At 37.1% G+C, this 25313-nt stretch overlaps 1 protein-coding gene across 1 annotated transcript in view; it reads right to left on the bottom strand.

The window, feature by feature from the left end:
- The window catches only part of LOC102313552 (carbonic anhydrase-related protein 10), a gene marked incomplete at its 5' end in the record, with an annotated part of 62990 nt that extends 38533 nt beyond the window's left edge, over positions 1-24457 (bottom strand). The window contains one exon of the mRNA XM_014329990.2: positions 24281-24457. Within this exon, the coding sequence (XP_014185476.2) occupies positions 24281-24457 (177 nt within the window). The remainder of the gene's footprint in view (positions 1-24280) is intronic.
- Between the last annotated feature and the right edge of the window lie 856 nt (positions 24458-25313).

Genomic DNA, 25313 nt, shown 5'->3' with positions numbered 1-25313 from the left:
GACAAAGGAAGCTAGAATTACCAGGACTAACACAAAGAAAGGAAAACTGTGATGGAAAAGGAAATGGACAGAGTTGGGCACTGATTAGCCAAACCAATGATTGACAGAGAAAAATGGGTTGGAGGGAGAGTTTGAGAGACAGTGAAACACTTTTGGGCAGATAAAGAAATGGGTTAGGAAGAGCTTCAGTTCCTCGGAGCAACACTAAGGGAAATGAAATGCTAATATTTAAAAGAGGAAAATGTGATCGGTCCCACCTGGGCCTGGACTCTAATAGGCCACTACATAATGCATGTAACCCAATAAGCACACAGTGAGGGCTGAGGTTTTAATTTAAGTCCTCTGCTCTGCCAGTATCTATTAGAGACAAGCTCTCTGGCTATCCCTCTGTTGACACGATGGGCTTAATTATCACGCTGTAGAACGCTAAGTAGAAAGCTCTGCTTTCCTTGCTCTTTCACAGCATTATGCTGCTAGAGGCCTGTGATTTTCCAACCACTTTCTCCCTTAGGGATCTCTGCTACGCGCATATGATAAAGAGCCACAACACTGCAGGGCTGAGCATCTCTTACCAGGCTAATCCACACTTCTTCGAAAAGATGTTTACTGCTTCATCTGCAGCAGCCTGATCTCGTCTATTGTAATGTGAACTCTGAAATGTGATTAGCCGTTAACTTTGATGTACTCTAATTCCAACAAAAACATTTTCAAAGTTAATTTCGCTTCCTCATTTAAAGATTTATATAGCGTGATTGTTTACAGTGAGCCTAAAAGTCAGTGAGTCACAGTACTAGAAATGAAAGCACGATTTTTTTTTGGCAAGTCATCTATTTTGAGTCTAGAAACTGGAGGCAGAATGTGCAGCTATGCAAGGTATATTGGATTAAAAAGAAAATCCAGTTATAAAAGTTCTAAACTTTGCCAGTTTCAAATCTGAGATCAGAAGTTCAGCTTTTAGATTAAGCACTCTTCAGTCTACATATGAAAATTTCTGTGGTGGATGTAAAAACATCAAAGTGTTTTTTATCTTCCAAATCTAGCGTAGCATTCAACAAACGATGACTATACCATTTTTAAAATCCAGTATGGAAGTACTGGATTTAGGTGTTTCTTTGTATTACACCACTTTAAAAAATTAAAATGTTAACCATCAATTTAGTACAGTTATGTAACTCAGTTTACGTCAATATTGTGGTTAAAACTGACCTCAAAATCTAAATCTAAAGATGAGGAAGTTCTTATATTGTTTCAGAAGTTTGTGCATACATTTAATTAGATTTAATTTTATGAGCCATGGTAGTTATTTCAATTCAGTTCATTGATTGTTTTTAGATTTGCTTGTTCACTGAATTCCATAAAAAATTCCATTTGTGTTTTCACATGCTTATTGAAAATACACTGAATTTCCCGGAGGAACCCACCCGAGGGATTAATAAAGTTTCATCTAATCTCTAATCTAATCTCTAATTTTAGAAATTGTTCCACTTCAAAACTCAGTGATTACAAACACTGAAACAAAGTTGAGATTTGGCTAAAAAGTCAAAAGCGTTGTTTAAATGTCTCTAGAAAACGACTTTCATTTATTTGAACAATTATTAATCAGACTTTTTTAATGGGCTCGATGCTATGCAACAATTATATATTAACTGCATCTTCACTTATTTTATAACTTTTCTCAAAGTAAGTTAATAAATTAATAAATCTTGAATTTTTGTTTATATGAGATGGAAATAAAAACATTTATTTATTGAATTTTTTTTTTCAATTCATAATTTATTCTTTGAACTGCCAGAGGAGTCGTTATGACCACCATTGGAAATTTTGCATGCAACAGTTGTGGCAGGCCTGGCTGCCCAGCAACACATATTATTTATGCACATTTTGATATAAAGTTTGCTATTTGATAAGCCAAAGCTAGCTGACTGATATATGAATAATTGTTACAGGGCTGAATGGGTCAGAGATGGAATACTGAGCTGGGTTTCATTCCCATAGCTGAACCAGACTGTGCTAAACGAATCCCAGCAACTGAAGAGTAACTCGTGAAGCACACCGGCCAAGTCAGGCCTGAGAAGCAGAGCTGAGGACGTGAAGGGCTGCAGATGCAGCAGAGCAAATTTTACGGTGGAAAAAGAGACTGCAGCAGCTGCAGGTCTGGTGGAGGAAGAGGCAGGGCTGGGCAGAGTGATGGACTGTCACCGTTCAACTTTCACAAAAACGACTTAATTGTATAATGTGTACATATTCTGTTAACTGTTACTGTAGTTAACTGTGTATTTATTTAGTTAACTGTGTATTTATTTAGACAGTTCACTCTTTTTGATAGTGAGCACTCTATTTTTTATACCTTCCTTATTTTAGCATCACTCAAACAACACATAATACAAAATTCATTTTTAACCTCTTCTTGCTCTATAATAATAAAACTATTTGGATGTGTTGGTTATTGTGTTTTATTGTACCCATTGTTCGCTAGTAGTAAAATATATATTTGCCTTTATGACCTCTAACAAAATAGTTTAAATTATTTTTAAAAATAATAAGACTCCTAAAACTGAACCTGAAACACAAAGATGTAACACATTATTAGAAAAAACAAGAATTGACATACTTGCCATTGCTGCAATTGTTGCCGGAGGGGGTCAAACTGACTCCCGGGAAAAGCTTTGACTATTCAGCTCTAGATTTTGAAAGCCGGATGTCTTTATCATTTAGAGGTCTGTATCATTTTATCTGTCCTTATCTCCATGCTACAGATTTATAGCCTTGTGTGTTCACCTTTCACAAATAATTTTTGAATTAAACGTTTAATGTTTGTAAGCACCGCTGAAGCCGTTGTTGTTTTTTTTCTTTTGATAAAATCATCACCATTTTTTAGTTGAAGGAGATCACTGAATGAGTTCTGTGGTTAAGCCTCTTTATGAGTACATAGAAGCAAAAAAACTAATTCTGCAGCTTGGAAACCTTGAAAAAGTTTGTTTTTAATAAAGCCTTGCTTTATTCTATACATGTTGAAATAATTATTTGCTCATTAGAGGACCCAGGACATCTAAACAGTGCTTTTATGTAGCCCTCATAGAAATGGTTTGTGAGGGAATCATTAATCTGATTGATTTCTATCAGAAGAGGAGCAATGGCCCATGTAACCTTCAGCCTGGGAAAGACTACCAACATCTGCTTTATTAGTTTTGAAGATTATACCTTTTTCAGTGCTTTTTCACATCCAAACAAGTTCCTCACCATCATCCAGTTTACCCTCATCTCTAAATAAATGGATATTAGTCTTTAACATATACTGAAAGACTGTACTACTGCAAAATAACCCTCTCTTTGCAATCAGGATGATCAAATACTGCTCGTTTTATACAATTTCTACCGTTCTGTGCTCTGAAAACCCTGCATGCTGAATATCTGTGGCCTTGAAAAGCTTTATCTACTTTTTTTCAGATATGAAACTGCCTCAAGAGCTTTCAGTTGAAAGTTTACTGGTCAGTAGAATCTCTCGTGGTCTCTGGGTCATTTGGTCTCAAAGGTATTTCAGCCCACTTACTGAAAACTGGCCTATTTACTTTTTTAATGTTAGCAGATGTTTAAACTCAAGGAAGATCATAAATAACAAGTACTGAGTCCAACTTAGTGGAGGGTGTAACATTTTAGTTCTTAGGCTAATTTGTGTTGAAGAAGGATAAAGATCCACTGGCTGATTTGTCCACCATATCAAATGCAAACGTGCTGTTCAAGCAAGCTTACTGGAATTCCCTCAAATTTTCCGTACATTTTTTTTCTCCCCTGAAGTAGACATCATGACTGTTGATCCAATCTATAATTACATGTTCTGTGTTCTCACAACAAAGTTGGAAAACAGTCACAATATCAGCATGAACACCTTGGAGCTGCTTAGGTTCTGCTAATCATTTTCTTGAAAGGTGCACATAGCTAGCTTAGGTGACTCCTGCGCTTTCCTGCAAATGTTGACTTCACCATTTTTCTGATTTCCATATATTGCACATGGCTTATATTGAACTGCCATATATTTGGCCAGTATTTTACTGGAAGGCTTTATTAGGAAAACGCTGGGACTGGGACTTCATACAAAAATGTTCTTTGATTTATTTTTGTCCTCAGTATTAAGTGAGATCTAAGTGGGTGTAAAGGAGATTGAAGCCAACAAGGTGCCTTTGACATCTATGCTGTGGCACGTCAGCCAATAACAGTCATGTTTCATCTCTGTAAGATTCTGGATATTTATAATTGAGCTATTTGTATATATTAGAGCTATTTCTTATATATAGTTCAGTCTGTTACTGTTATTGTCTTGTAACCACAGTGTTCTGACAATAGTGAGAATGGTCTTCCACTCTCAACTCATCACATATAGACATTTGTAAAGTAATTTTTGCACTGAATAAATATCAACGTAGAGGATTAATGGAGCAATGAAGCACTTTTGAACCAAAACCATTAACCAAACCATTTATCACCTAAAACTACAAAAGCAAATGAATTAGCTAAACTAACCACTGAGTGAAAGCAAAGTTAAAAGTTGGTGGTGAAATGGCAACTTAACTTCAGTCTCCAGGCTGATAAAAGTCCAACATATTCGATGGCCAATCTAACTACATCTCTACATCTAAAAGAGGACCATCGCCAACGTCTAGTATCACCTTGGCCAGATTGTGTTTCTCAGTGAATGAGCTGCGACAGAAACGTATAACTGCAAAGTTTAGCACTTGGATACATAGATGACAGCCTATAATAGCACCACATAATAAGAAGGAAAATCATTTATGTCAAGTCAAGGTTTTCCTTTGAGACAAGGGTCACATCTTTAATCAGCAGCTGGATTAAATACCCATTAAACATATTAATTAATGCTAAAAACATACATTAAACATAGTGACAAGCCCACTGGAATCGCCAGTTTGGACCCTGCACTGACTCTAAAGAGGGCAAGACAGATATTTCTGTAAATCCAATCTAAGCTTACAGCAGATAAACTGGGTTTAAGATCATTTAAAAACAGTGTCCCTTTTTTTATAGACCAGGTTGTGTTTGCTAATATACTGTTTATCAAACAGGGGCAATGCACCATCATTTAATACCAGTAGACAAAGTTGACAATTTTGTGTGAGGTTGGTTGAGAAGTCACAGTTCAGTACATTCTGGAACAGCACAGAAGACTAACGTAATGCATATAAATGACATGTTCATCATTTATTTTGAAAAGTGTAAACGTCCAAAAGCTCTGACTCAGGGTTTCTCTTTATTCGTCATCTGTTTGACTGTATAAAGACCTCAGAAGGTTTACTGAACTGAAAGTCTCAAGTTTATTGTGTGTTAGTACTCTACAGCAAGGATTGGTTAAGTGGCTGAGGGAGAGCATGTGATTTATGTGTGTATATAAATGGCAGAGAGAGGGAGACAGATAGGCTGTCAAAATGATTAATTCTCTGTGTGAATGACCCCCTGCTCACCTCTGTCTAATTCCATCTACTCTATTCCTTCATCTCCCAGTCTGTTCCCGTGTTTTTTCCTTTCTCATCTCTACCAACCTCCTCTCTAGTCGTGTTCTCCAAATCACTTTCTTTCTGTCTATTCTTTTGTTTTCTCCTTCCACTCCGTGTGCTCTTGAAATTTCTCTTGTCTGGTCTTTACCTGCACCTTCTTTACTCTTCTGCGATCGCTCTCCTCATCACATGTTCAGGAAACTGAAGAAACTTTTATAGCTGATTACTCCTGAAGATTTCACCATTACTTCTTTAACAATTCCAAAATCAGGACTTTACAGGTGCAGTCTACCCACATAAAACGTGCTGAGGATTTTCTCTACAATTTTGTCCTCGCAGGTGAAGCTCATCTGCAATCATAGATAGGTGTTTTTAGAAGTGCCATGGGGCTTCTCCTACTGCACCTCACAATTACTATGCTTTACTTTATGCTTCATCTATGCTTTATATTCAAACAAGTTATCCTATTTTTCTAGATTTAAAAGATGTAGATTTTGGGGCACTCCCAAATTGTGATTCAGAACAATAATAATCTTCTTTTTAATAATAATAATAATAATAATAATAATAATAATAATAATAATAATAATAATAATGAATCTTTACTGGTAAAACTCAAACTGTTGTGATCCATCACAAACTGCCCCACTCCACTGGTGTAGTGCACAGATGGGCCCGTTTATAATGATGAAAGAGGGTAAATGAAATGGAAGGACAATGGGAAATCTTTCCTGACCTTCTTGCCTTCTGTCTAACTTCACAAGATAGTATCTGAGATGTAAACTCATTAAACTTTGCACAAATATCTGTATCATTTTTTTAGCATGCACAAAGGAAGGAACACTTGTGATGTATTGCTATGGAGCCCAGGAAACATTAACAAATACAACAGGAGATATATAAATACAATCCATCATGAAAATGACCACAATATAACAAAAGAAACAGGCTACAAAATTCAAATTAGGCATGCTTAAATATATGTGTTTTTCTCTTGCAATACTCATTCATATACTGGCTCACTAAACTGGTACTCAGTCATCAACACTGATATAAATGACCAAAGACATTTCTATAATAAATTAGTTCACAAAATGCACAAATCGGTGCACAGAAATTAGCCATAATGTAGGAAATAAAGTGTCTAACAGGTTTCGCTCAAACCAAAACTTTGCCCATGCAGACACTGACGAGCACTCAGGTGCTGATGTGACATAATTATTGTGATAACAAGATCTCATTTGATCTTGGAAGCTAAGCACCGTCTGGCCTGCTTAGTATTTGGATGGGAGTAATGTCACCTGCACAAACTCAGGGTGACTACGAGTCAGGTGACAGAGCAGGTTGTCTGCCAATCAGAAGGTTGGTGGACCAGTACCTGGTGCATACGATTAAAGTATCTTTTACAAAACTGAACCCGAGGTGTCCCTGATGTGTCCACTGAAGGCGGTGTGCAAGTGTTAAACAATGTGCTTAGGCACAGATAAAATCACTGTTTGATAAAATCACTTGTAGAAGCCATATTAGCACGTCTTTTCAGTTTTTTTAGTTACGATGTTCCAAGAATTGGAAAACTAGGATCCATTTCAGCTTTAAGATACAAGTTTGTTCCTGAGAAAAGCGAAGCCAATGTTAAGCCAGGCGTTTTTGTTGGCCCTGAAATCTGTGAACCGATGCTCAACAATGACTTCAAAGAAGAACTGAAGCTAACTGAATCAGCAGCATGGGAAGCACTGGTGCAAGTTGTCCAAACTTTCTTGGCAATCACAGAGCAGGGACTTATGCTGAGCCTGTGGATAACATGCTGAAAGCATATCTGCTAATGAGTGCCAGAATGTCACTGAAGATGCGCATTTTACATTCTCATCTCAACTTTTTCCCACCAAATCTGGGTGATGTCAGTGATGAGCATGGAGATTTCATCAAGATATAAAAGTAATGGAAAGCCGACAGGAAAAATTCAATCAGAGCACGATGGCTGAGTTATGTTAGTTCCTGCAAAGAGAGATGGATGTGCAGTATGCAAAAAGTAAGTGCCTCAAACATTTGTGAGCATACTAACTTTCAAACTGACAGAAACATGCTTTAACACATCTTTGGTATTGTTTACTGTTTTGTTTTCAGAATAAACGTAAAACAATTTTGGTGACAAGTAGTTTAAATGTCAATATTGTGGTGATATACCATATTGATATTGTGTCAAATATATATGTATATATATATAGTGTCAAAAATGCCAGTGATATATATGTACCTCTAAACCTAACGTGCAAGCTTCAATTGGATTTCATATCTGAAATCAGTGTGAAAAAACTAAATAAAAATCTGGTCTATTCCCAGTAAGCAAATTAAACATATTTTTGCAGACCAGTGTTGTTTTACTAAATACTGTTTATTTTTAATTAATCAACAAATCATTTAGTCTATGAAAAAAATAACAAATGACCTAAAATATTACCAGAGGATTTAGCAAATGAGTCTACAGATCTCAGATTTTCAGTTTGTGTTCAGTGTCTGTTTGCATACCTGTCAGCAAGACTGCCCAACAAACACCACGCTAAATCTATTTATTACTTTCAACAAAGACGCTGGGTGAGCGTCAAAGTGCCTTTTATGCTGTTTCACCATTTCTGCTTAAGAAATCAGAAAAAGATGAATTAATTATTTGTTCTGGATTATTTTTCCTATTTCTGGGACTACAATCCCGGTTCACAATGATATTTGTGTTATTCATATAAACAAAACTGGAATGAATTTATGGAATTGTGCAATTTCACATAACTTTTGTTAGCTCTTTTTCACAGTTGTGCATTAAAGACATCTTCACAAAAACAAGCCAAGTCATCAATTATTAATTTGACCCCGTTTTCCTCAACTCGGAGCATGTTATAGCTTCTGCTTAAAGCAAGTTAAGTTCTGTGAAGGATGTCTGAATTAGTTTTAAAAGCATTTCCTTGAGAAATAAAGTATTTCAGAAGAGGATATTTGAGCACGAGGACCCACTCTGCCACACTAACAAACTCTTCAAGGCGAACTTCAAATCAGATCAAATGGATGATGCAAATGTACCACAATCACCAATTACAAACACGGCGGAGTTTAATTTGTCTCTTGGCCTCGAAGCTTAAACTCTGCATCTAGTTAAGGAGGACTTTTTCATATTATTATCAATTAATTTTGCATCAAAATTGAATGATTTTAATAAATTCCAAATTGTGCCAGGGTTTCTTAATGAGAGATTGTCGTCACTGATCAATTACTGTTTGACTGCGTGGGTGTGTGCATGTTTCCCTTTACGTGCATTTATGCGGTGGAGTCAGAGAGGAGAAGACTAATGAATTGTCACTTCAAAACCGCATGCACACACACACATGCACACGCACATGTACTGTCTAATCTATTAGTAAAATGTCAGCATGCTGCAGAGCAAGTCTTTGTGAAGATAGTCATTTGTCATATTTGGAGGTCTTATCGCACCTTTCTGTAGCGTCTCTTTGCTGTGAATGTGAAGGTCGCCCTGTCACTGCGTCGGATGTAATGAAGTTAAAGTCCTTTTCAGTGGAACATGGTCACAAGTTGACGCAAGATAGATTGCAAGGTAATATTGTTGTCGATTGTCCATTAAAGGGACAGTTCAGCCACAAATCAAATATAGTCATCTCAGTAGAAAGAATATGCTTCATACGAATCAATTTTCAGTTTGGGTGCTTTGAGCAAATGAGGCAAATGCACTCTGAAAATCAAACTCTGCATCATGCAGCCATTATTTTACTGCACACAATAAAATGAGGAATATTTACGAATCATTAGTATAGCTAAATGCTAAATTTAGCAGTCCATCTATGATATACTACATAGTGTTTGTTAATTAGTTGAAAGCATCACTTTAAATTTTTCAATATTAATAACTCTAAAGGTTGTCAACAAATCATGACAGAGTGCATTAATAATATAAGATATGATTATCTGATTGAAATTGTAGGACGATACAACCAAATTCTATTTGATGACTACCAACTAACAGCAAGGGATAAAAGTCGCTGTTTAAAAAAGAACAATAAAAAAGCAATATAAAGAACTATATACAAACAAAACATTTTCTTGATTGCTGTGGCAGCTAATAAGATTCAGAGATTTTTACACTGTGAGGTAAAGATGCTAAAGTATTCCCCTGTGAGTTCTTTGCAACAGCGGGAAGAAAAAACTCCTTTTTAATAGGAAGAAACTTTCAACAGAAACAGGCTCAGGACGGGTCAGACATCTGCTGCAGCCGGTTAGGCAGAGAAAAGAAGAACGGGTGTAGGGAGACGGGACAAAAATAGGACCAAACACAGACAATAATTTAATGACATGCTGCAGTGGCGTCTAAACACACACATGGGTAAAAAGAGGTGAGCAGAGAAGCAGTGCTCACTGCATTACAATGTGTCACATGAAGTCTCGCATAACTAATGGATGGTTTAGGGTCACGTCATCCACTCTTAACTAGAAGCTTCATGACAAAGGAAAGTCTGATCTTAAAAATAGAGAGGGTTGCTGTCTCTGCGGGTTTTTGTTTTTTATCAACACCATATTGCTCAAAAGCTGACCAGTCACTGGATTTTCCTCCAATTAAAATCAAACAAAGCTTAAACGTTTTCAAAGCTGTGGAGCAGACTCATATCAGCCATGCGTAAAGTGATCCAGAGGTGAATAAGAAGATGATCCTGAATGACAGATTGCCCGCATTTAAACAAGGTAAACTTTTTTAGTAAGAAAGCTTTAATCTAATGAGAAATTCAGAATGCAGCTACCACAGAGCAGTGTTGTCTTGTTTAGCCATCATACTAGTGAAGCTAAACAATGCATTCTGATTACAAGCTTCCATGCAGACAACTGAATATCTCTTAACTTTCTGTCATGTCTCTTGCACATATTTCTCTGTGTCACAGAGCCTCTTTCAAAGTTCTGCACACCACAAATCAGTGGCTTTGTGGGACTTTTTAATAATAAAAAAGTTAAATATCTACAGTTGATCTGTTCCAGCCTTTTGACCTGCAAAAAAAAAGAGCGAGAGAAAGAGAAGAAAAAAAATTCCAAATAAAGTCTGCAGTGTCTCTGTAAATCCTTGACTCAGCTATTTCCTTTGTAATGATGAAACCTGCCTTTATATCTCCATCCCTTTGAGATTTGGCTCAAGGAGAAAAAAAGTATTTGCTGTAGCTGCATGGCTCTTTCTGTAAGGTGACTTATTGAAAGCCTCTGTTCACCGCCCACCATTCTATATCTCTCCTGGTGTGTGGATTCAAAGCGGTCATGCAAATCATACGATATTCTTTAGAACAGTGTCTAAAGGAGTACGCTGTCTTAGGAAGCGCTCTCATTAAAGAAGCACTCTGTCTCCAACTTCTCTTGAAATTGTAAACCCAACGTAATATGTGGACTGAACTCAAACTTTCAAAGGCTTGAATTCGGGCCTTGATTTAAACATATGCAATAGAGAATGGCGTGGACGAACAATTCCCAACAGGGAGTAGCCCTTGGAGGGGGGGAAAGGGTTAATGAGAGAGGTCAGCAGATATTAGCTGAAGCAAATATAAATCAGTAATTTAAGCTGCTACAACATAAACAAGTTCAACTTAAAATATGTCACTTTTTAATAAAGTCTCTCACATGCATGTTGTTATTAAAGGTCTTCAATTACATGATTTCAATTTGGTATAGATATACACTGTTCCAAAAAAATAGTAATGTCAAAGTATCTTACTGTATATTTTACAGTTTTGTACTGCCTTTCCAGAATATCATGAAATTTACATAAGTAGACTGTGATTTTACATGTCAAAGGTAAAATAACATCACTGTAAATATAGTAAAACACAATTTACTTGTTTTTTAAATATATTTTTTTGGACATATGTATATTTAGTTTGTAAAAATACATTCAGAAATGTATCATAATTTCACAAATATTTGTCTGTTATGTGAGAGAATGATCTGTTAAATTCAAATTTAATACTATGGAAAAATATATAAAATGATCGAAAATTAATGAGAATAATCAATAATTAAAGGAGTATTTGAATTATAATTTTGCTGAAAATGTCATGTCATCTAGGTCTGATTCAATAATTCAGAGGCAACAAGTGAAAATATAATTAATAGGAATAAAAACTTAAAAAAAACATATAAAACATTGCACGGCCACGCTGTGCTAATTATATATTTTAAAAAATAAATGTAGAGGTAGGAATTGCAATTAATATAAATCTCAAAGTATTCACAACATTCCTGAACAGAAATAGGCCTCTACACCTGGGGTGAGGGTGTGGCCATGAAAACAATGTGACATGCCATTGGATGTTGGGACACATAATAACATGGCACTAAGCATTGGCCAATGAATGTGAACTAACTACCACAAGGTCGCGGGCATGGCAGCACTGTAGGAAAGAATCCTAATATAAAAATATTTTACTGCATTTTACAGTTTTGCTCTGTTCTTCTAGAATATCATTAAAGTTACGTAAATAGACTGTGATTTCACATTTCAAATGTAAATTAACGTTAAATCACTTTAATGTAATAAAACATAATCCCATGTAAAATTAGCGCAACAAACTGTATTGTCATTACTGGAAATAACCACATTTTTATGAGGAAGTTATTTTCTGTTATTTTACGGTAGTATTTTGGCGCCCCAGCTGCCGGAATATTACCGTTTTTTTAATATGTTTTTTTTAACAGTGTAGCTTAGTCCTATCCCTAACACTACCCCTGGTGGTTGTTAAGAAGTTAACACAGCAGGGCTCTGCAGTAAATCTGAATGCCCTACATGGGGATGCTTGAGGTGGATCAGATATATCAGAAGACTGGAAAGATGTCCACTTCTGTCAGTCAAGAACAGGAAGTTGGGGCCGTCTAAGTCTGTGCTTTGGATGGCAAGACCTGAAGATGGGCAACTGCTGCCTTTTGTTATTATACATGTAATCCTCGACATGCCAAATGTACACATTCCTCAGCTGACTTTTCTCCAGTAATTAATTGGTGAGTCTATAATATCTTTTTGCACCTATATGAATGTGTGGAAACAGTGAGAATTATACAGTAAAGACTTATGTAAATGTGGTTTGTGTATTTCCAAGCAACAAAGAAATCTGCTGCTCACAGCAGGAGCCAAAACAACCAATCTGTTGTGCACCAGCTTCTGAGGAAACTCTGCTTACAAGGAGCTAGAGGCTGAAAGAGAGGCTGGCCCAGATAACTGGATAACATACTACACACGCAGACACACACAGACAGACACACATACGCACTGACAGACACACACACAGTGTCAAAGTTGTCCAATTTTCTCTTTGACTCTTTAACCTGCACATAGACCCAGAAGCAATCTACTGTCACACAAACACTCACGCTCACATTCCTCCTCAATCTTTGATATAATTTTCTCACACATAAATTGTACGCATGCCTGCCTCTCTCTCCCTCTCTCTCTCTCTCTCTCTCTCTCCAGCATATTTCCAAACACACACACGCATGCACACGCGCCAGCGCAGATGGTCATGTTATGTGCTCTCGCTCAGCAGATGCACAAGAGCATTAATCATGAAACAAGACTCAAACAGAGGATTTAACTCTTACTACAGTTTTTAAAGACCTCTAAGACCCCTTTAGTTTTCTTTGACCGTCAGAGAAATCCTGCCCATCTCATATGGTTAGACTGGAACATCACACAGTGTAAGTAACTGGACAGCATTGTGTGTAATGAGTCATTGTTGTCAGATGTCAGGATTTGGTGAGTGAAAAGGCAGACACAAAGCCAAATAACGCTTTTGAATGCTTCTGTCACAGCTTGGCAACCTGTCCAGGGAGTCCACTGCCTTTCACCATCACCAAATCCAAGTGACAGTAATGAAGGTCTTAAGTAATAATTATGTGGCTCACACAGCTCACAAACACAAACTACTTTGTCTAAGCATGCATCCTGCTATCTACAGATGGCAAAACTTTGTATTTAAGATCCTCTTTGTACAAGTCGTCATATTAAACTATTTTTTAACAATGCAGCCTAACACCAGCCTTACTAAAGTTTTAAAAACTGTAAACCAACACAAAAATGTCAAACCCTGATTTAAAAAAAACCCATCCTCATCACAAAAAATAGTACTATCAACGATCTTCTTATCATGCATTTATATGTGTGTGTGTGTGTGGGTGTGTGTGTGTGTGTGTTGTGTGTGTGTGTGTGTGTGTGTGTGTGTGTGTGTGCGCGCTTCCCTAACCCTCAATCATACACAGTTTCCCATAAATGGCACTCAGTCATCAAAACTCTGAGAACTGTAATAAAGAACTGTAGCATTGTGCTTATCCTGGGGTGACATGCAGCAGCAATAATAACAAATCACATTAAGCAGCTCTGTGGTCCTACGTAGCTCTGGCAAGGTGAACGGTATTTCTCACCAGGTACCACTGCTGTTAAATTTATGCAATAAGATCCAGACATTTTTGGGACAATGACCCATTATGGCTTTTTATAAGAACAGCTACAATTTTGAAATAGTTAATGGCATGTTTTTATTAAATCCCCTGCAAAAGCCAAAAGCCACATTTCTACTGTTTAATTTAAAAAGAAATCCAGTGAGTTGGTGCACAAAGGCAAAATTACTAAAAAAAAAAAAAACGTATACCTGTCCAACATTGATGGTTTTGGGTTAATTTTATTATTAATTGATTGATTATTTTTTAATTGATGTGATTAGCTCACTGGCGGACAGTAGCTTTATTGGCCAACACATGGAGAAGGGTAAAGTGTCCGAACCTCGAAACAAATTCAGAAAAAAAAGAGGGTTGTTTTCTACCTTGTTGGTCTGCAAAAACTGTGTTTACAAAAACATTTATATGGTTCCATACACCACTCAGAGGATGAATCCTATTAACCTTTCCTTTGTTGTTTTCTAGCACCTCCAGCAGTTTGAAAAAAAAAAAAAAAGCAAATAAACAAATAGACGAACAAAAAAAACCAATAAAAATATGAAAGAAGCAGAGGACACAACGTTACTCAGGCATGACTGCCTCTGACAGGGAGAGGCGTTTTTATTAGCAGCGGGTCTGTTTACACTCCCAAAATGTTAATATGAATTATAAGAGACAGGCAGTGAGTATTTTGTTATAATTGTAATTTTTCCTACCACACACACATATGCATTCACAGTGGTGTGATCTCGACTGCAGCTGCACAGCCTGTCCTCCAGCTCCTGCACATGCATGCAAACAGGAGGTTCAATATTGGGATTTTCTTCTGCCTGAAAACCGTGTTGTGAGACAGCCTGTCTTTCAAAGTGTTCTTCTAGCTTATTAAGTATTCTTAAGGTAATGTCTCCTGTCCTCTGTGTTTTCAGTTAGCCTCGATATAACAGACAGGAGACGTCCTTTAACACTTAAAACAGGTGACGATATGTGGGATCTGTTTTAAACATGCAAACAAATCTTGCTGAAACAGAACTAAGCTATTACGGGTTTAATAATTAATTCATGAGGAGTTGACACACAAGCATGCACAGCATTTTGTCTCCCTAAACAGAAGAAAGGTAGCAGGAAAAATAGAAGAGCAATATAGTGATATCAAGCAGAATTGTCATCTCGTTTAATTCTAATTTTCTCATTTAGAACCAGGAAAACACAGGAGAGGACACAAGAGTCTATCTGTCTGTGTAGACAGCAGTAATAACATTAAATGAGAAATGTTGTGAGTAATTATCTGATAGCAACACAGAATGCCCAAGAGCTTCACACGGTTCTGTTCAAGTATAGACTGAAATGTCATCTGATGCCAGAATTTAGTTTTTCCTACATACCTACAAGTGAAGATGCAGAAAAGGTTAAATGAAAAAATAATAATGTATTAAATTTGTTTTTTTTTATTATAAAACATAAAACAAACTGCTCTTAGTTATTTACAGCTATATTATTTACAAAATAATGAATCCTGTTTATCTATGAATTATATTCCCTCACAGCATGACAACAACAACAAAAAGCCCCGAGCAGCAATTCAAAGAGATTCTTTCTGCCACACAATACTGTCTTGGGATGCACTGTCACAGGTCCACATGCTTTAACTTTTCAAGATTCCACTGTCACATCTCCCCGTGTTAAAGTGAATTGTATTTTTAAACCAGAGATTTTATCACATCCCCCCTAAACTGGCATATCACCTCTATCAGCTCATAGAGGTGATATGCCAGTTTAGACATATCACCTCTAAATGCATATTCATATTTTCCAAAAGTAATGAGTCACAGATTCAGTTACTCACACAACACTTTTAAATACTTACCATGTTAAAACCATATGTATTTTTTGAAAGTGTTTGCATGAATGATTGTCCAGTAGGTGGTCATGTCATCTGCCCATTTCCCTGTTTTTCCTCTGGTCTGATACTCTTTGTTTAGTGTTTAACCTGTTTTTTCTTACCTGAGCTACAGCATTCACTACCTTGGTTACTGTAGCCCAAGCAGGTTTTTTTTTTTTCTTTCTTTTAAGCCGCTGTCACTCACAAGAAAACGCTTTGGATAAGTGTGCTGTTTCTTTTTTCTTTTTTTCTTCTGCAGTCTTGGAGCTTTTTGCTGTAACTACCATGCTTCTCTCCTACAACAAATACAACTATTGTTTTCTCAGTGGTCCACATAAAGGTGTTTGCTCATATGGAGACATCCACACTGTAGGAGAGCAAGCTTGTGCCTGTCACCTTAAAATCATTCTGATTCACTTTTATGGTTAAAAACAGAATAAAACTGAAATTTAAAAAAAAGAAATTTGTATGTGGCCTTATTTTATGAGCAAAGTAAATCTAGTGTACGAACAAATAACCAGTCTTGTGGAGTAACTGAATACATGCACTGGCGCTACGTATTTAAAATACAAAATATGAGTAACTGTATTCCGTTACAGTTACCATTTAATCTAATTTTGGTAATTTTGCTGGCAACCCAAACAAAACACACATTAAGAGGCTCTAATGTAAGTGTCCTGTTAATGTTGGTGTCGTCAGTCACAACGGACCCACCAGTGCAACAGAGACAGCAGTGCACGGGCAGGAATGCATTTCTTACTTGGAAATTCCAACACCGTTTTACATTTAAAGAAGAAAGGGATGGGCGAAATCTGACCGTGAAATGCAAACTCTGTTTGCCAGCAGCCGAGCTGCTCTCAGCGTCAAAAGACTCCAACCTAAGGAAACATCTGGAAGTAAGTTCTTTTTTAAAAGCTAATGTTAGCCTACCACAACTACCTTGTTGTAGTTGTGCTACCTACCTGGGTGTCACTTCAGCATCTTCGAAGTGCTATTGCTGTGTGATTTATTACTAACAGAAACAGACAGAAAGAAAACATATTACTGATACAGAAATAGTTTTCAATACGAGATCACTGCAAAAAGTGCAGCCTTACCTAATGGCCACCCTACTGTTACTCATTTTATATAAAGATTTATAAATCTAGTTGGTGTTGTTTTCAGAGCTGCACATGAATTTTTGCAGCTAACAGGTTGTTAATGCTTTCCATCAAGTCTAACAATCTGCAGTCTATGAACTAACCTCAGCTAACACCAGCTAACAATGTTAGCTCGGTGGCGAGTAGCCTTGAGTAATAGTAATAAATCACACAGCAATAGTACATTCATGCAGTTGCAAAAAGCATGACAATATATCAAGTAATCCAAAGTATTCGGAATACCTTACAAACTACATTTTGGACCATGTATTCTGTAACCTGTAGTGGAATACATTTTAAAAGTAACCTTCTCAACACTGCATATAACACATAACATATAACATAACGTATAGGCCATCAACAGCTTTGAAAATGTCTGAAGTCATCTGACAAATCCAGCATGAGCTTCCTGTGATACAGATCACTACTGTCACAGGACTGAAATCTAAGAAGACATTATTTGCAACAAATGAATGAAAAAGAACACTGCCGACTGCTAAAACCATCCCACACCAGAAATGTAGGAAAGCCAGAGCACATGGTTTCACAGTTCATCAAGCAGCTCTGAGAAAATCCTGCATGACTTTCCCATAATACAGCTGGCCTGGCTGCCACAAAAGAACAGAGAATTCTGATCTACTGTTAAATAAGGAAGCAGAGAGCCTGCAATGAAACATCTGTGTGCTAAAGCCATCCCACAGGACAGGTCCTGTTAAGCCTAGTGTGGTAAGCAACATGGATTGTGGATTTGATGCATGGGTGGATTAAGGCCCCCTGGAACCTAACTGTACACACACCACTTTGTCTGAAACCATTTCGAACAACAACACCGGAGGGATCTAAAAGGTGCTAAGAGTTTTTGCAGCCTGCAGTCACAAGCTGTTAATGTCTTGATCCCCGATTCAAGCAGAAAGCTGAACATATTACATCGTTATAACACCCTGTTTTAGTGAGGGATGGCCAGCGCTGGAATAAGAAGCTGTTGCTCATACCAAATGCTGTTCACAACCTAAGAGATGCTGCTGTTCAAGGCACTTGCATTATGCTGAAAATGTCAGTTTTAGACTACTTCATACCTGCACATTTCAGATGGAAATATTGTCCTTAAATCTAATTTATTAGTTTGAAAATCGGCATAACTTGTGAGCCTGCCTTAGTCCACAAGTCATTACCTGTGCTTGACATAAGTTAGAGCCGCATTTGGGGGTGGCAGGTAAGTCACTAGCAAAAGCTCCTTATACTTCCTACAAACACCAATTGATAAGCCATTAATTGAATGCTAGTGACCCAGTTATATAAAATGCTGAACCTGCACAACTTAATGAGGACTCCTTTTTTATTCAAGTTCAGTTAGAATAAACGATGATTGCAGATTGTACAGGAAAAAAGCAACACTGACATTTAGATTAGTTCCATGAGACTCAATCTGTCTATATACTTCTGTCTACAACGAGGTAAAAAATGTCCCAGGAAAATGGAACAACAAACAAACAATGAACGTCCTGCTTTGTTCCTTGTAGTTGGTGGTAACGCCTAAGAAGACAGAAAGCAATAAATCTGAATGAAAAGCTTACCACTGCCACTTTAAGTAAGCACTTTAAAAAGTAGTTACCTGACAGACAGGTAAGACAGAGTAGTATCACTCATCCACCCCCATGGCACTTCTGCTCATTATTATTTTCCCTTTCCCGTAGTTTATGAGGTGTCCTTGTATCTCAGGGTTCCACGTCTTGTTTATTTCTGGGCAAGATAGGGCAATAAAAATGATTTTTCCTTTTTGATCAATAATTGTAGAGGATATTTGCACGATTAGCTGTGTGCTTTGTCATAGTTTCAATCACTTGCCTGTGTTAAAAAGAAGAGAAAAAAGAAAACACACAATAAAAAGCTCTATTTTTGTCACAAATTAGATCACGAAGGGACTGATATGCGCATTTGCATGCATATTAACAAAAACTCCAACAAATTTATTTCAGATGAGCCCTGGCACAGTGATTCAGTAATCCTGATATTTCATTAGCCCAGACGACCTACATTCCCTGGTGCTTTGGATTAGCAGAGCCTGAGCTACTACTGTCAGTCATCTGATCTCATATCATATTTGTCTGAACCACAGCGTGTCACAGTGACTGTGATTAGTGGTTGACACTGCTCCCTCTGGGAATAACATGGGGGCTCAACCCAGTGACACTTCTTAGCCCTCATCACAATGAGCAAGTCTCATGGGGAATTATAAGGATAGACCTTTTAAATAGAGCATTATGGGGTTAATGTTTCTTTAAGATTTCTCTGTGTCCTATAGTGAAATATTAATCACTATAAATTGAAATAAACAGAAATGAAACAAAAGGACCCAAGAGACGTAACGCATGCTTAGTTCAGATTTAAACAGTGTACGATCCTGTTCAGAATTTACACATAATAACTTTAAACACAGAGCAAATTCCAAAGGGAACAATTTGCACTAAGCTGACAGGGGCTTGAAAGCTTGATTTTAAAACTTGCAGGATTAAGTATCACTGCTGTCAATACACAAACCTCAGATAAGAGACTAGTGATAATGTAAGAGCTAAGTGGATGAGTGGCCTGGCTTTGCTATTTACCAGATGAAGTGGGCACTTTCTGTTACACTTGTTGTATTAAGAGTGTAATCATCCCTCTATCTGTCTCCACTCGCCTACAGTCTTTGAAAGACTTAGGAGGGTGACACATACAGTAACAAACATAAAATACACTGTAATGCAGGTATAAGTGTAAATTTAAACATCCCAAAAAAAAGTGTTTTGCACAGAAAAATCAGAGACTAAAATTGTTATTGTGCAAATATGAAAATGTATTTAATAGGTAATAGATTACACAGAGCATAACCACTGTAATGCTCACTGATCCTAAAAAATATGATCAGGGTGTCATTATTGATCCCTGCAGGGAAACCTCTTCTCTGAATTTAACCCGTCCCAAGTATCAGCAGCAGCTATCGGACTGCTAACTCCAGTATAAGTGCACAGAAAGATGCAAGTGCACACAGAGGTTTTCTGCCATGACCCAAGCATAATGAATCTGAAGTGATCAATGTTTATCAAATAAATTAGTCTAACATGCTTTTAAACAAAATATCCAAGAGTAGACAAGCATTAGCATCTCACCTTCATATATATGCAGTTTACATCTATATGTGTCAAGATGTGTCATCACTCCATTTAATATTTAACATTAGTGTGCAACATTGCCATAACTAGTACATTAATTCATTTTTTGTACAAAGACTGAATATAGATTCGATTTCATCAATGAAACATGATCCAATTTGTAAATTACAGTAAGGCTTCATTTAAAACAAAATACGTAAAGCAAGATATGCTTTAGGGTGGAAGATTAGCAGGAGCAGGTATTACAGACAAACAGCTTTGTAGTCAGATTCACCGCCTGCTAATCACGTTTTGCTTTAAAGCTTGAAAATGACAACAGACAAAAATCCATTAGCACCTTCAAAACTGGAGGTACACGCGTCAGTAACTGACGTCTCCACGGCGACATCCATCTATGCTTCTGTACGTCACACTTGTCCTGATCTTTAAACCACAGAATTTTAAATTAGTGTATGTTTAAGCCATATGTAATAACATCTCCTGAGGTTCCTGAAGTATTTGGTACGCACAAGAATGTCAGCCCAATCTGGAATGCCTGCGTTCAAGTACAAAAATCTTGGCAGAATTTGGATTCCACATATCCATTCCTTTTTAACCTTTAGCCATGCTGGGGCACAATAACCAAAAATCATCCTTCAGAAAATAATACTTGTCAGAGGCTGCCGCTTGGGGCTAATGCTGTATCCTTATTCTTGATTTAAACCCTGGTTTCTGTGGTGGAAAAGAGTCTTCTTCTGGAAAGTGTCTGGGAACAACACAAATATGCTGACTTTGATATTTTCTGGAGGTTTCAAAGAACACCTACAAAAGCTTCTATAAAAGGGAACATGATGGGCGAGCTAATAAAGAAACAAGCTAAATGGATATATGTTTAAAAATATTATATCAGCAGTGTTTAAGTACCAAGTCCAAGTAGTGCCACAGAGAAAGAAAAAAAACATGTAATCAATGGGCAGGATTCAGCATCTTGTAATTAAGCATCCCATTTAGCCTCGATCGTGCAGTTTTTACATACAGAAAAAGAAACAAAGCTTTTTATTTGAAGTAAATATTTTAATTAGTTTAAACCATAAACAAGTTACTCCCATTGGTAACCTGAGTAATTTCTAGACATATTTAATTTGTCCAATCATATGGACATACATAGAATACCATCATTATTATTATTATTATTATTATTATTATTATTATTATTATTCAGCATTTCTCAAGTTTGAAAGTTCCAGAGGAAAATAATCATTATTCCTAAAGTAAACAAATGTGCGTCATGTGCTCCCAGAGAAAGCTTGAAGGCAGTCAGTATTCAGACATTAAACTGTGGATATGAATCACCCACAGTCATCATCACATCAAACCTTAGAAAACATTAAATCCATTTTGAGCTAGCAAAGCATCTGGATTTTGGAAGGGAACAATGAAATGTAACAGCAAAGCACCATATTGTTCAAGATCAAAGCAGCCTTTGGCAGTGAAATTTTCATAAAGACATTATGTTGTGAAATAATGACTTATGATTCAGAACAGACTATGTCCTGAATCAAAGGAAGATATGTTAAAAATGTACATTACGTTTGAAGTCGGACTCATTTTCAGGATGGATTATTGAAAATAAAGGAAATATGCAAGTCCCACAAGAACAATTATTTAATGAATGCTGGTAGTGAACTGCTTTCAAGGGAAAAGTGAAAACCAACGATGTAGATGTCAAATATAATTACATTACAGGTTAAAGCAAGAGAAATTTGTAAAATTCATAGTTCATCACCTATGATTTGTGCAATGTACTTTCTTTGCTTATTTAAGGATTTGCTCATAAGTTACACGTGTTATGTTGGCTAATGTATCTTATTACCCTGTATTCATATATATGCAGCTAAAAAGTTGTGTTTTTGTTTTGTTTTTAAGAATAAGGAACAATGTTAATGTCAAATAGTTCTGAGAACAGGCATATAAATATTACAATCCTTACATGTTTTAAATCTGGCTAATCTCACATTCAAGATCACTTTCTCGTGAACCTCGTGTAGCTCCAGTTATTAGATTTTCAGAAGTTCCTTTAAATCACAATTCAAAAGGTTTTCTCTGAATATTTATCCCTCAGATCCCTCAGGATACTACAGTAGACCTGCATGTTGACAGTTTTCCCGAGGGATGAATTCACAGTGTGCAATCCAATGAATGTTGAAATAAAGGCATTGTTCCCCCAGTGTTGTTTCTGGGAGAAGCTGCCAGAACCTTCTTTGCCCAAAGGCAAAGAAACTGAAAACTGCTCAGTTGTAGCTGGAGACCAAGCTCTCAACACCAACCTTGACAGAAAATTCAGGTAAGTTTAAGTCAAGTTAATGCTTTCTGTCTATCCCAACATATCTGAGTAGATGACCTTGAACATGAGCTTTCAAAAGTTCATGGAACTCTTACAGTTGAAAACCGTCCACTTTTATCCAGTAATAACAGATTACCATAGGCTGGATCAAGCTGAGCTGCCTCTTTCAGCTAACATGAACATTTTGGGAGCGCAAAAGCTTCCTTATTTCTAATGTAATGACAAATTTGGCTGATAAAGACTAAAAATAAATACCTTCAGTATTCAGTATTTGATATTTTAGTTTAATTTATTTTGTCATTACGCACTATCATTTAAGATTGCTTTTTTCCCCCAGTTTTTAACACTTACATCACTTACATATAATGGTTTTCTGAGTTACCATAGCAACCTGTCTATGCGCAAATTGGACTAATTTAAACGAGAAGTTAAATTGTTTTCCTGCTTCTCAATACTTTTTGATGACCTCACATTACTCTCTTTATTGCCCCTGAATAGCTACTTGTATGTCATTCACAGTGGCAACTGTAACAATGTTCTGCTATAAACATCTCATTTGTCAAGTCTTGGCCTCTTTTTACGAATCACAAGGAGGGAAGTTTAAGAAAAATTCACTATCTGACCTTATGGGGGTTTGTTGTCCCAGCCTAAATTTCCTGCACTGCAACTCAAATACAGTCCGTATCCCTTTCAACCCCAGTGGTCCCTGTAGCAGGAGTGAGCCTTTTCTGTTATTAAACTGCAACCAGCTGCTGTTATTTGAGGGTTTCAGAGTGTGGCACACTGAAGTGAAAAAGTAGTCTGGTATTACTCCGACTGAAATGAATGCAGCATTTATTGTGCTTTCATTTCTGATGTATTACATTTGGTGGAGTTACAGGTGAGAATTTTTCAGAACAGATTTAGAAGCATCACCACGGCTGGCTTGTATTTTCACTTTAATTTACAGGTTTAACTGGGAACAATTTTGCCCCGTAGTTGTGCAGTTTGTACTTACAGTTCTGTAACTGTTCATGATGACTGAATGGGAAATTTCAGGTCAAATTTCTATAAAAAAATAGCCTAGAGCTTATGTATTAACACATAAGCCCTTTCTCGGTTTCTGTCAGCTGCTTTCACAAAATATGTCCTTGTTCTGCCTTCAGACAGAACCTTAAATTTCTAAAATGCAGAAAGGTTCATACCCATCCTCATCAATCCGACGTGCAGGCAGATTGACCACCCCCCACCCCACCTCCAAGGCCAGCTGTGACCCCGGGACAAGGCCAGTCCAGCCCCTGAACCACCAGCTAACCCCCACCTGAGGCAGGGTGTTGGAAGTCTTGCCCACTCTAAATTTGTGACAAAGCTAAATTTGCACTCTTGTAGCCAGACCCCTTTTCCTCACACTGACATTATTGTGGCCAATAACTAACTGTCATAATGAATCCAGGATGAAAAGTACAACATCCCACAAGCTGTGTTTAACTGTGATTTTAGGTGCTTTAAAGAGGATTTTTCCTCCAAAGATTAACTGTGATTGCTGTGTAAAGGGCTAAAATTGTAATGCCTCCTGAGCCTTGGTGCAGCAAAATGCAGCTGGGAATTTTAAAGCCTTTGGATATAGATGAATCATTGTCTCTGACCAAAGTTTCTCTGCTTCTTGATTTAGAGGTAGTGTCCTGGTCTGTGTTCTTTCACCCTGATGAATTAAAGCCCAGCGACTGTCACAGAAGGACAGTCCTGCTTGTGTCTCGACATTTGATGAGTTTTGTCTCAAAACATGAGCTAAAGCTCCTCGATTGCTACGTGAAAACCATTAGGAAGCATTTTCATTTGGTGACCCTTACCTTATGTCCTCCTGTATTGAGCCTGAGAGGGGTCAGGTACGGGTCAAAAATCATGTGACTGGTTTCGATGTCGATGGGAGACTGCCTTTTCCCAATGGCACACAGGTTCCAGGCTGAGTTCACCAGACCCCAGAAGGATGGAACTAGTGTTGGAACGAGAGGGAAAAAAGAAAGCAATTATTGTGTGAGCGCCTGTGCATGCCTGTGCACATGCAGGCACAAGATCAAACCATAAAAACAGAAAGAAAGGGAGCAGATGAGCTTCATTATGATGGGACAGAAGTGCTGGTGGAGTTTAGGGAGATTTAAATTTACATATGGCTTCATTAAAATCCAACTAAAAAAAGAACTTTCATTAAAGTCTCCAGGTTATTATCTGCAAGTACAAGTAAGGCGGAGAAATGGACTTCTTAAAAGTGACTCAAAAGTTCTCTCCATCGTTTTTATTGCACATAATTTACAATACCAGAACTTGGCAGACCCACAGGCTAAGCTGAGCCTTGCAACAGAAATATACCTCCCCGGAATAAAGTAGTACATCTTACTTTTACACTTAAAATAGTTTCATGATGGTTGTTGAATTTTTTGTTGATAACATAATAACAGCATTAATTAACATTGTAAATATAAGGATCCTGTAATTGAGTCTGTGTTTATTGTGTGAATGCTGAGTATTAAGCTCATTCTCATTCCCAGGGTGTCAGTTATTTGGGTAGATTTGGCGTGTGTTCCGAGTGAGATGACGGGAAGGGGTGTTTCAATGTTTTCCTAAAAGTAACCAAGTCATTTTCAGCACCTAAACGTAACTCTTTTTTTAGTGTATTAACCTGGCAATATAGTTTTCTTTGCCTAAAGCTGCCCTAATACTTTAGTGCCAAACCTAGCCAAGACGTTTTTGTTGCCTGTACCTAATAAGTGAATCAAAGCCACAATACAAAGTTAATAATAAAGCTAAAATCAAAACAATTAGCGAGGAAAAAAATCACTAACTCTGTTAACTGAACTGTAAAGGAATAAAACACTTTTGACATTC

The sequence above is a fragment of the Haplochromis burtoni genome, unplaced genomic scaffold (assembly GCF_018398535.1).
Source record: "Haplochromis burtoni strain Fernald_Lab_line unplaced genomic scaffold, NCSU_Asbu1 Contig_662, whole genome shotgun sequence".
In the NCBI taxonomy this organism is placed as follows: domain Eukaryota; kingdom Metazoa; phylum Chordata; class Actinopteri; order Cichliformes; family Cichlidae; genus Haplochromis; species Haplochromis burtoni.
Note: the sequence above shows the minus strand (reverse complement) of the source record. Positions and strands in the feature narration are given on the sequence as shown.